General features: G+C 40.4%; 1 protein-coding gene across 2 annotated transcripts in view; it reads right to left on the reverse strand.

The window, feature by feature from the left end:
* The window catches only part of doc2b (double C2-like domains, beta), a 174,726-nt gene that overhangs the window by 66,572 nt on the left and 95,556 nt on the right, over nucleotides 1-12,598 (reverse strand). Inside the window, exon 3 of one of the 2 annotated variants that reach the window (XM_005725412.1) lies at nucleotides 11,216-11,239. The exons of the other annotated variant lie outside the window; for it this stretch is intronic. Within the exon in view, the coding sequence (XP_005725469.1) occupies nucleotides 11,216-11,239 (24 nt within the window). The remainder of the gene's footprint in view (nucleotides 1-11,215; nucleotides 11,240-12,598) is intronic. 2 annotated transcript variants of the gene reach the window in all.

Here is a 12,598-nt window from a genome sequence, read left to right on the forward strand (position 1 = left end):
TAACAGGGGGGAGATTTTATGCTAAACTTAGCCATTACTACTAGTATGATGAACAACAAGCTAGTACATGGTGACCACTAAGAACCATTTTTAACATGTTTATTAGCCATATTATAAAAATTACAAAAAAAAAATTGTTTCCACTATTAATAAGCGTAACAGGTTGGACGTGTTATGCTTTGCCACATTACAAAATCTTGCTAAAACATTGAAAAAAGGGTTGATTAAAGAGTGGTACTTACTCGTCTTCTTCTTGAAAGTTTTCCCTCCAAAATATGTTACATCCGGGAGTGTCATATGACTAAAAGAATAATCAGGTGATGTGTTCTATGGAATTCTTATCAGAGTAACAGGGGTGACAGTTGATTCAGGGACACAACATTTTTTAAAGATTTTAAGTATTAAACATGCATTAATAATAAAAAAGAACATTTGATGAGGAACATTAGAAATAAGCCAATCCAGAAATGATGAAAAATCTAGATTTTTTTTTTTAAGTTATATTTGTAACTGAAGTCGAGCAAGCATGACTGGGGACATAGTACTTTAGTGACTTGTGCTAAAACAAAAGTAATTTACTTTTAATGTATTTATCCTGTGTATATATCAATGTGTTCTATGGTAGAGGGGGGTTAAACATACAAGAAAATGGTTTAGAAATAAGCATTAGACAAGTTTTACACTAAATATACCATATTATGTCATTAGGACTCAAATGGCACCGAATAGTAAGAATGACCCAGCCTCTTTCTCCCGATCTCCTCTGTACATACTGATGACTTACATCAAAACATTCAAAGTTGATTAATCTCTGCATCAGACCTGTTTACACTGATTTTTCAGTCCAGTTCTTGTGAAGTTTGGCATAACCGTTACTTGCACACAGCATCAAACACGCTAACTTCATAGCACTGACTCACTTTTCAAGCTAGCCCCAAGTGACTGCTAAAGGAATTGCAGTTGCTTAATTTTAAAGCCTGTGGAGATTGCTGCTTGGTTTGATATAATGCCACATTCAAAGGCTGGTTACTCAAGTTTTTATTTAATGTTGCTCTTGGTGCATAAATGATAGAAAATAATTAAATGTAAGGTCATAAACAAATGTGTATTTTTCGGACCATAAGGCGCACTGGATTATAAGGCACACTAAGCAAAACAAAACACAGTCCGTTAAGTCAAATTTTACAAATTTGAATGACTAACCTCGTATTGTGGATGGATTAGCTCAGTTGTTCTCCTGACTGAAGTTTGGTCTGTTTACAGCATCCTGCCCTGCGATTGCATTTGTCCATAACCATCGGGAACCCTCACGTTAACTTTTATTCAGTGGAAAAAAGTTAGCGTTCATCCTCCAGCTTCACTGTGTTTATGTTATGCTAATATAGCTGTGTCGCTAGCGGTCACGTAGCCCATCATTATATACCAGCTAGCCCAACTTCAGTAACCCTACAAATGTCATCGCTGTTTAGTTTTCTGTCTTCATTTATGTTGGAAGTGATAGCAGAGCTGTACGTTTGAATTTTGTCAGAAATCTCTCAGTCAGAACATGCTATATCATGTTTAGGCGGAAACTAGCGAGCTAACTTGCTGCTAACTTAACTCAGTTAAATTTAAGGCATTCTGTTTTCATCGATGCCTAGATGTTAAACTTAATTGTTACACCTGGTAAAGCAGCAATACTGATCGTTTTATTAAAGATTATAGAATTTAGGCTTTTTTGAACAGTGATGCTGCAGTGTTCGTTTGACTTTGGGACCTGAAGAAGACGGAGTTTTGGACCCAGATTACTCCGCGAGGCTCCTGACTACGGTAGCCATTTTTGAGCACTGTTTACCACATAAACCGGTTTGAGGTCAGTGAGCACAACCAGAATTCATACATAAGGCGCACTGTCGATTTTTGAGAAAATTAAAGGATTTTAAGTGCGCCTTATAGTGCGGAAAACAGAGAACATGTGAAGTGAAACAGATAATAATGATCTCCAGTTTGTCTTTGCCCTGGACGTGCTTCTGAATCCCACACAAACACTCACAGTAAAGAAAGCCAGCCCAAATAATAAACCATCTTGAGTAATAAAGGACAATAAGGCTTAAAAACCCCACGGCTTAAGGATCACGCAATACAAAGTTTTTATTTCTCATCTGAGTAACAATAAAGATCCCCTATCACAGAGAACAGCCATCACGCAAAGGAGAGAATACTTTATTATGAGCCTAGCACCATTATTTTAATCGTTTCCCGTCTGTGTGTTTTTTCTTTAATGGACCAAAAATGGAAAAATAAAACAAATACGATGTCTATTCTCCCACAATTATCAGGCTTAATAGAGGCACTCGGCACCAAGCCCAGCACTCAGCAGGAATTACTGGCAGCAAAATGACACACTCAACTGTGTCTCTAATAAGGCAACACTGCTGCTTTAGATCCTGCCTGTCACAGAATAGAACCATAGTGACACTAATTTCTTTAGCTGACTCTCATAAACATGTCCACATTTTGATGTGCCGGACACACTTAGTTCTCTGACATCTGAAGAACGGACGCTGAACGCCCAGACGGAATAGATTTCATTGTCTGCTGTTATAATGTAATCAGTTTAAGGGGAAAGACGAAGGAGACGAGTGCTGCTTCCTTCAGGTCTTTCTCCTTTCATTACACAGACATAGATACGTCTACATAACAATTCAACATTTAATTTGTTTACGCACCGATTGGATAAGACGTCTCTGCCTTTTGAGGATTTTGTCGTCACTCTCGTGGTTTATTTGCTGTGACCATACTACAAAAACTGAAATGTCGCTGACAAGGTTGCTCACGTAATATGGTATTAAACTCCACTTTGTGTGGACTAGATAAATATAACTAATCCAATGTGTCAGGTTTTTACTATTATTTTTATCCTTCACTTAGATTAGGAGTATTTTTATGATGGCGAAGCTCTGTATGCATAAAGGTGTCTTTAAGTGGTTGATGAGACTATAAAATTTGTTATTTAAATGCAGTTTATTTACCATTTACGTCTCACACACTGTATGCCTGACAATATGAGTAACAGGCATAGATACATTTCTTTAAAAAGCAAATCATCAAAAACACAGTGACAGCACAGAAAACACTAACGGATCAGTCACACTGACTAAAAATAGGCCCGTTACTACAAAAAAATTAGCGGTTGCTCGGTGACTGTGATTGGCTAGTTGTTTGCTCTGCCTCTTGGAGCAAAGGTCAATTTTATGAGGCTATCACTGTAGCTAGTGGATATTCAACCCAAGATTTCTGCTTCCATACACTCAATTACACTAGAGTAAAAATAGGACAGCAAAAAAAAAAAAGCCCTGTTGCCTGGCGACTGCATTTAATTAATCAAGGTGACCAACAGGTCACCCAGAAGTTGAACGTGCAACATCCTCAACATCTGGGTGACAGCTTTTGATCTCAAAAGATTTCACAGGTTGTTCGGTGGAAGGAAAACTGTGTCCAAACAGTTGTGGGACAACTCGGGCTGACTGCAAACATTCTCAGACAGACTGCAGAAGGTCTGCAAATAATCGCCTAATTTATAAACCCTGAAATGCCAACAGTCTCAGTCAGCCTGTGTAGTCTGCGTTTCTTTGCAGTGGGGGACTCTACTCAACTGGTTGCCAACTAAGAAAATAAATAAATAAATAAAAGCATAGTTGTCGAGCACTTATGTCGTTTTGAAATTAAATTGCTGTCGCTGTTTGAGGAGAAATTCACGAGTTTCTGTTCTGGATGGGTCTGATTTTTGTGTGCCTGGATGGCAATAGAGTTGTAAGCGTTAATCATCATATTGTCACAGACAGATTGCATGTAAGTCCCAACTTAAACCCCCAAAAAGACTAAGAGCAGACTGATTGCCGTCTTTAAAGCAACCACTGCAAAGGAAATGAGACTCATTGCATATAGTTGCAATAACTGCGATGTCCCAATCTCCAATCGCTATTTTCCATAGTGTGACTATAATGTAAGGTCACAAAGATGATACAAGAACAAGACAGAGGCTAGGCAATGACCTGACAGAGAGTATTTCTCCTCATGAAAACACTCTGGTAGATGCTAAATTTAATCGACGTTGCTTTAAAATGAGCCTCCACAGCAAGATGGTCTCATTTTGTTGAATCCCTTTTGCCTCATCTTGTCCCCTTCATATCGCGTCCTCTCCTCCTTCAATTACATCTTAGGGTGGAAGGACTAAAATGCAAGGAGAGGAGAGAGGAGTTGAGGAGAGGAATCCAGTATGTGCAGTTTGAGAAGGGGCAAAGTGTGAAGTAGAAAGTGCAGAGTAAATGCACAGCAGGGGGAGGGATATAAGGGCACAGGTGAACTCAGTCAACACAATAATGAGGCTGGGAAAGGATCAAGGAGGTAAGTGAAGAACACAGAAATCCACACGAGGAACTAATCTTCAAAATGAAGCTGGAAGTATAATGAAAGAAGAACCATAACTCAGTGTTTTCACACATGTGATGTTTAGTCGGTTTAAATCCAGCTCAAGGTTTGGTTTCCTTTGTGCAGATGTGAATGCGATAATCTGAGATCCCTTTGGAGGTGATGGCCTCAGTGTGGTTCCAAACAAACTCCTGAGTGGTTCATTTGTGGCGAGAATGGGATTCAAACTCAATCGGAGACAACTAACATGTGTACGGTGATGAGGCAGAGTGCCGAACGCACACCTTCTTCCTGCTTTCACTCCTGTTAATCTTTCATCAGTCACAGCTGCCCTGTAAGCAGACTGAACACTCATGTGAGCTGAAGTGATGTCTGTGTGAAAATAAACCAAAACTGCTGGGAAAACTCATCTGATTTGGACCAGAAAGAACTATAGAAAGGAAAATACTCTAATTTTGACCAAATGTTACTTTCTGCATTTATGTGCAGTTATGTCTTGATGCATTCTCAATCATCCAGGAAAATAAATCTCCAAAAAATTGATTCTGTTCATCTGGACGTAGCGTTTTGTGGGAGAAACGTGTCGTCACTCATCCGAGTGACTTCTTCAGTCTCAGCTGACTGCAGGTTCCCCCAATCTTATAAATGACTAATGCATAATGACTGAAACCAGCCCACTGAAGGAACAATCGGCTGGGAGGTCAGTTCCTTAATCTTTAATTATGCAAATTCTCATGACCATTGATCAACAACCACTGACCAAAACCCACTGATCAGTGGCCATGAGTACCATTCACAGAGAGTTGGGGAATGGCTGCAATCACAGCATTGTAAGATGGCGAAAGATGTACCCTTAGCCCCCTCCTCGATTCAGAGATGGTCTTTCCCTTTTTACGTAAATGGCCTCCTTAACTCCGCGCTCAAACCAGCGTTCCTCCCTGTCCAGGATGTGTACATCCTCATCCTTGAAAGAGTGTCCACTAGCCTGTAGGTGTAAATAGACTGCAGAGTCCTGGCCTGACGAAGTGGCTCTTCTGTGTTGTGCCATCTGCTTCGCCAGAGGTTGTTTGGTTTCCCCGATGTATAAATCCTGCCAATCCTCCTGGCACTTAACAGCGTACACTATGTTACTCTGTTTGTGTCGGGGGACCTGGTCCTTGGTGAGGACCAATTTTTGGCGCAGCTTGTTTTGGGCTTTAAAAGCCACAGAGACCCGGTGTTTAGAAAAAATGCATCTCAACTGCTCCGATACTCCTGACACATACGGGATCACTACAGGTTTTCGCTTGGGCAGCAGTATGTGCAGTTATATCAGCTTGCTGCATTAACGCAATTGCAGCGTAAATCCAGATTTTTTGTGACAACATGTAAAAGTCCCATTCAGATCACCTGAAATATACCAGAATACTTATTATACAGTGGGGTGTCGCCATACACCTTGTTAGGGAACCTTTTATTTACCCTAACAAGTAAAAAAACAATAAAGGAGCTTCTTGGATAGCTATTTTTTTCTTTTTCCTTTCACTCATGGTTTCTCAAAAGCAGATTCAAATACTGCCAAAGGCTTTTATTTGTTTTCTGAGAGAGTGCAGTGGTAAAACGATGACTTCCCACACAAATATAAAATAAATATAACCCATGTCTATTGAAATTTGGTTTGATAGCCAAGTCGTGAGCTGCCACAGGGGTGAACTGAGCTGCTAGGAATTCATTATTTATTTTTAAAGTTTTTAAATGGTACCATTTAATGCATCATAGTATAAATAAGGCTACTGATACAAGAAACATGCATCACATAAATATCAGTATTTCTTTGTTATATACTTTGTTATATAAATTGTTATATGCTACAAAGAGACGTGCATTTAGATAGCACAGATAATGCTCCATGCAAATGCAAGGAAAAGCTGAGATGTACAGAAAAAATGCTGCCTACAGAAAAAGGCAACACGAAACAACCACAAGTCTCTGCTGTGACCGAGCCGTGATCCCCTCTCCTCAATCTTCCTTTTTATTTTCTCTTCCTTCAGTCAAAGAGAGGCCTGAGTGAACTATGCGTGTAAAATAGTCAGCACTGAAGAAAAAAGCTTGATTTGAAATAAAAACACTGTAAAGTTTTTCTTTTATGTATGTGCAAAAAGTAGAAACAGAAACCAGCTTAAAGCTTAACGGCCTCTAAAATTGTAACCTCCCCTGAAACTTCCACTTCACTGCTTTTCATTTTCTATCATTATATGCGTCACTGGATGTTGGAATCTCTTGCTGATATTTAGCCCCACTTTTAAACCGTGTTTCCTGCAAAAACAAGTTATTAAGATGGCACAGCGAAAGCTGATTGGAGAGGCTGACGTGCCATCCTCATCTGCTTCTATTGTTGTCTTCAACACCTGAACCGTCAGTGAGCTCAGGCATGTTTTGTGGGGTTGGACCGGGATAAACAGACAGCTGCATCATGCTGCTGATTGCGCGAGCACGCTGTGAATACTCGGTTGATCATAATTACTGAGGGGTTGGAGAAAAATGACCCCTGCGAAAGGCAGATGGGAGTGTATCCACACACCTCCCATCTCACACTCATTCATAACAGCCCTCCTGAACAACAGCCTTAAATGATTTTAAATGAAGTCGAGTTCCTTTGGGTGAGATCATTAGCATCTGTGTTCAGAAGAAGTCGTGCTTGGCATTTGTGAAAAACATCTGAATGAAAAGAAAAGAGTGTGGACTTTAAATAAGATGTGTGTACATAGCTGCACCTTCCTGTCGTGTTCAGGTCAAAACCGACCGATTTACAACTTTAAAAACTCATAAATATTGTGTTTTACATCCAATTGCCTCGAGACCTTATGACATCCTCAACACTACACACTTGAACATATAAAAGTGGTGAGCACCTCTTTTGTTAAATTCTGAGTGTTTTAATCAACTTTGTTACATCTGTGGTGTTCCCAGTCAAAAGTGACCGCCATAGAAAATGAATGGGAATCCACCCCCACCCACCGTCTGCCATCTATAATCCAGTTTTGAGATCCCTTCGACGCCTTATCGCCCACTCAGGAAATCACATGATAGGGTGGGGCTAGGTTGCACGAGCTCACCCAAAACCTTGGCTGATTGTGACCTACACCCGTTTTCACACCTTGGCTCATGTGATTAGGTAGAGGATCATTAAGGGGTCCTTTTGTCCCTCTTGGGGGAAACTTCCACAGGGTTTAAATCTGGGACTCTCCACCATTTGACACTAGAACTGAAGAAGCTTCTCGGATGAGAGGTGAAACGTCTTCAAGCAACTTAAAGAAGTCCAGACGCTTTTCTTTCCAAGCTCCTTAGACTTTAGATCTACTGTAAATTTACACCAACGAGTCTGAGTTACTTTTATATTCAAACAGCAACATACATGCCTGGCAAATGATGTCAGCACAGAAGTGCAATTCTAACAAAATACAAGAGCTAATACAAGACTTCTGCACAGTACGGTATGTGTTAAATTTGAGTGCAAACACTAGCTACAGGTGTAATCATTTCACTTTCTTTAGCTTTGGCGTTTTTGTTATTACATGACAGTGAAACCAAAACTTAGTGCCAAACTACCTAAACAAAAAAGCATTAAAACTTGAGTCTTATTTGTGTTGTCTTGGTGTGAAAGGTTATTGCTGAAGTGTGGGAAGATATAAATAAGTCGAAGAAGTCAAAAATAAAAAACAGTTGGAGAATCATTGTGAGTTTAATGCAGGTTTTTTTTGTCTTTGCAGACATCACTGACATTTTAAGCACATTCGCTAAAACTGATTTTGATAAGACTGGTAAATAGCTAATAAAATAACAATCCCCTGTCACTGATGTTGTGATCCAACAAGTCAGTTTCATCTTTTTTGTATGACGCCTAAGAACTAAGAACATACGTCTATTTTGAGTGTGTATTCTCCAAGCTGTATGTCCCACATGGCTGCTTGTTTTTCTGCAGTGCTATCAGCCTCTTCATCACCGGGGCATATGTCTTCATTACCATATCTGACTGGCCTGCTAACACGCAGGTGGAGGAAGCATCAATCACCAGGAGCAGCAGATAACAGAATGGATGGGAGAGAAGCATTGATTGAATCCTTGGGGGGCTAAACCAAAGTCATGTTAAAGAAGGGGGTTAATGCTTCAAGGGCCACTTGAGGTCAACGGAGGCGCCAACGGTAGCCAACGGTGACAATCGAGCGGCTTACAGAGGAGAATGGCAGAGGCATGTTACAAGGTCACCCATGCCAGTCATGTCCTTGATAACACATCATTGATTTTAGGGAGAAAAAATAAAGCAGTTCATGTGTGATTTTTGCCACAAACAGTATTATTAAGGACCGTGCAGATGACTTTGACTTTTGTCCACTTATATTCAGTAGCTGAAGCGACGTCAATCATTGACTGCTGTATGTGAATCAGATTGACCAGTTGTTACCATCACTGAGCAAACATTACTTTCTCTTCATGTTGCAAGGTGTCTCAAAGTGTGGTAGTGTACACATTTTCCTGGCATACGAAACATCCCTGGTTTGATCCTGGGAAGACACACAAATCCCTTGTGATCCTTGTGATTAAGGGAGCAGCTGAAAGTAGTTTCTTCATTTGAAAGTAAAGTACTTGAGGTCACCCTCTATCTGTCTAATGTGCAACAACCATTTGTGCCATGGAATATGGGCTAAGGTGACTTGAAAGTGCTTTGCAAACTGACTGCACTGAAAATATTCTGAATATTTAACTATAAAACACCAATGTGTTGTATCCATAGATTTGGTAATGCTGGCTGAAAACATGTGGCCTTACTGCAGTTACACTAAGATCTATGGGACTGTAACCTCCATGTGGCAAGGAAAAAAACAAAACTGTGGTTGCCGAGTAACTGCATTTAAATTTTTTCTCATTCGGCAACTGATTGCAGGCAGTCGAGGTGACCCACTAGTCCATCAGAGAATGAGCGTGCAACATCCTCAGCCTCTGGGTGACGCCTTTTGATCACAAGGTGACTGCACACTTTGGCTGTTGGGAGTCAACCTGCCTCCAAACCATCGGCCTGACTTGTACAGACTACACTCAGACACACTGGCGAAGGATTGCAGTCCGTCTGCGCTGTCTGCAGAACATACAGCACTCAACTTCACTGGTTTTCAACTGGTTGTACTCTGGTAACATTCCTATATAAAATTAAGCTTGTCTAGCTCCTGTGTCATCAAGCAGTTTAATCTGATTCCTGCAGCATCTGTTTCACTATTTGTGGAGGATTTTCTAGATTTCAATTTTAAATCTACAAGTTTCTGGCCGGACTCTCCGGAATTTCCGTGTATGCAGTTGTTAACAGAGTTGCAATTGTTGACAGTTTATCAGTTAATTGCCACATTATTAGAAACAGATTGCATATAATTGCCAACTTGATCCTATTCAATCACAAACTGATAGCAGACTCTGTCTTATTACCATTTTATTTCCGTCTTGATGCACTAAAGTTACTTTGAAGACAACAAGTGGTCACAGCCACTGTTTTCCTGAGTGTGAAGCATCATTGTTTGTTTGTTTTTTATTTTAAAAAGTGAATATAAATATAAATAATCGTTAGATCACAACCAATCCAATGCATTTCAAATAAATCTAACTTCCCTTTTGGGTTGCAACCAGGTTGCGCATTTTTCCTATGCACAATCTGATTGTAGAGATTATTACAGATGTGCAAAGCCAGCTACTTAATTGACTATTACTTATAAGCTTTTTAAGAAAAGTAGTAGAACTTCAGTTGAGAAAAGGTAGATTAAAAAAAACTAACTCAGATACAATTATGTGAATAACACTGATTCTGTTATGGACTGGTTATATTATATGTATTTTTGGTGTTGCTGCCCCTCTTCTCCATGTTTGTAGATATGAGTGTGTGTGTGGGTGGGTGCAGGTGTGTCTGAATTCTTGTTTACAGGCGCCTTCAGGCCTGGTGGGTGTGGCCCTGCTAGAGGACTGGCCACACCCGAAGCCACACACCTGCTGATGATCAGGGCTTGTCGGGGGAGCTACTTAGGAGAGTCTTGGCGCTCCCACCGACGCAGGATCATTACGTTAGACTCCCAAGTCTGTGTGTGTGTTTAGGAAGTGCAGATCGTGTGTGTGCCCGCGGGGGTCAGTGTTTAACGGCTGCCTCTATTGTTTTCCTACAGGAGGAACGTGGAGAGGAAGGGCAGCAAGCACAGGGTGTACAGAAACACGACAGCGGGGAGCACGAACACGGACGCCACTGGAAGACACACGCGGGAGCCTTGGGGAGCACGGGGATTAATTGTGCATCGATATTTACCACACTTTAAATAAACGCACTGTCTACACACAGAGCTCCACGCCTGGGTCCTCCTTTCCCACATCTCCACAGTCTGCCAGCCAGACCGTGACAGATTCATGATATGTAACAGCATCCTGCATTTAAAGATGGAATTTACTTTCAGTCAGTAAACTGGTTGACCTTTGACTATAGTGTAGTCATTCACCACATTGGTTCACATGCTTCTGTCTTTGTTTTCTAGGCGTTCACCTTTAACTAGTTGACTTGATTCTTTAAGCACCAGTGTGCATCTACAGAAGAACAGGCCAAATACAGACAAAGCATTCAACATTCACTCAGGATTAGATTTGTTGTTCCAAAGAAACGGAATCAGAGGGAGCTCAGAGGATGTGAGCCAGGGTTGGTGATTGTTTCAGTCGGGGATCACTGGGATTGGACGCAGGAGGGATAAAGTAGGCATTGATTAGCAGGGACTGGTTGGGATCTGGGCTCATTTCATTGGCTTACCTTTTTGTATCTGGGGACAGGAAGCTGTTTTGTTCCAGCAAACATAAAGCACCAAGACACAGAGTCGATGACAGCATGCAAAAGAGTAAGGTGGAGAAGAAAAAAAAGAAAACATTGATCATATGAAATTAAAGTTATAGGTGACAAAAAAACAAAAACGTGCAAACAACAGAGGAGAAAAACAAAAACAAAGCAGTCTGCAGTGTTTCAGAAAGATTTTTTGGTTTACACAGCTCAGAGCGCTGCTGAAATGCCAAATGTGGAAACAGTCTGAGTGGAAAATAAATGATTAAAGCAATAGTGGCTTTGAATGGCCTGTTGATACAGTGAATATAATTGAAAATCCATTAATTTATTTGTTTATATTTGGCTATGTTAATTGGATTTGAGACAATAGTTAGTGACAGTTTGAGACAAGTCTGAGTTACACAAACAGCTCTGTGTTGTTGTGCTGCTGGAGAATTTAACACAACAGCTCACACAGTATCCAGATCATAGTAGAGAAAAATAGGATTTCAACACATGCAACATGAAAACACGTCCATATGGTGAGAGGGACACCTTCAGTGGAACTCATGGCTGTTTCTCACAGTCAGGAGTTAAAGTGGGCTGGAACTATTTAAGACTATGTTATTAATAAGTAAATAAGTCTGAGCGGTTGATTCATGCTCTGTAATTTAAGTGAGTTTATTTTTCAGCTCATTTCTTTTCTGGCGTGGCTCTTTTGTGAGCGGGTCACTCATTTCATAACCCCTCATTAATGCCGGTGTTGTGACAAGGTCTGTTTGATCGTTTGCTAACCTAACCAGCAAGACTTTTGTGCCTCAACAAAATAACCAAGGAAGGATTTCACAACACCCTGGATGAAAATGTGCAGCACTTTCTATCTGCTACCGCTGGACATGCCTTCCAGTCAATACTATGGGCACACTCAACCCACAATCCTCCTAAAGGACATGCATTCTCACATTTTGATTCTCATCCCTGTCATGCATTCATATGTGAAGGCCGATGAAGTGGGATCACTAAAACAAAAGATTAGGATATCTTTGTTTTGCTAGCTACTGACACAGAGCTATATTCCTAGTTAGAGAGAACACGTTCAATATGAACAGGTGATCGCTTCATTGTCAGACATGACAAAAAGAAAGTTTGTTTAGTTACAAATTTGTTAATTTAGTTTAGTTAAGTCAAAGTTAAAAGATCACCCTGAAAAGGTATCTTGTTAATTCATGTTGTTAAATGTACTTGACATTAAAGAATGTGTTAGTTAAAAGCTGTGTGAGAATCCTGGACACTGCAATTAGTGCAGGCTGCAGAACCAAGCTGCTTACAGTATTTTGGTAACTCTTGTAGTAATAACATGGCACTTTGATGGGGTAG

This window comes from Pundamilia nyererei, unplaced genomic scaffold (genome assembly GCF_000239375.1).
Source record: "Pundamilia nyererei isolate P.nyererei 1_Seehausen unplaced genomic scaffold, PunNye1.0 scaffold00015, whole genome shotgun sequence".
Lineage (NCBI taxonomy): Eukaryota > Metazoa > Chordata > Actinopteri > Cichliformes > Cichlidae > Pundamilia > Pundamilia nyererei.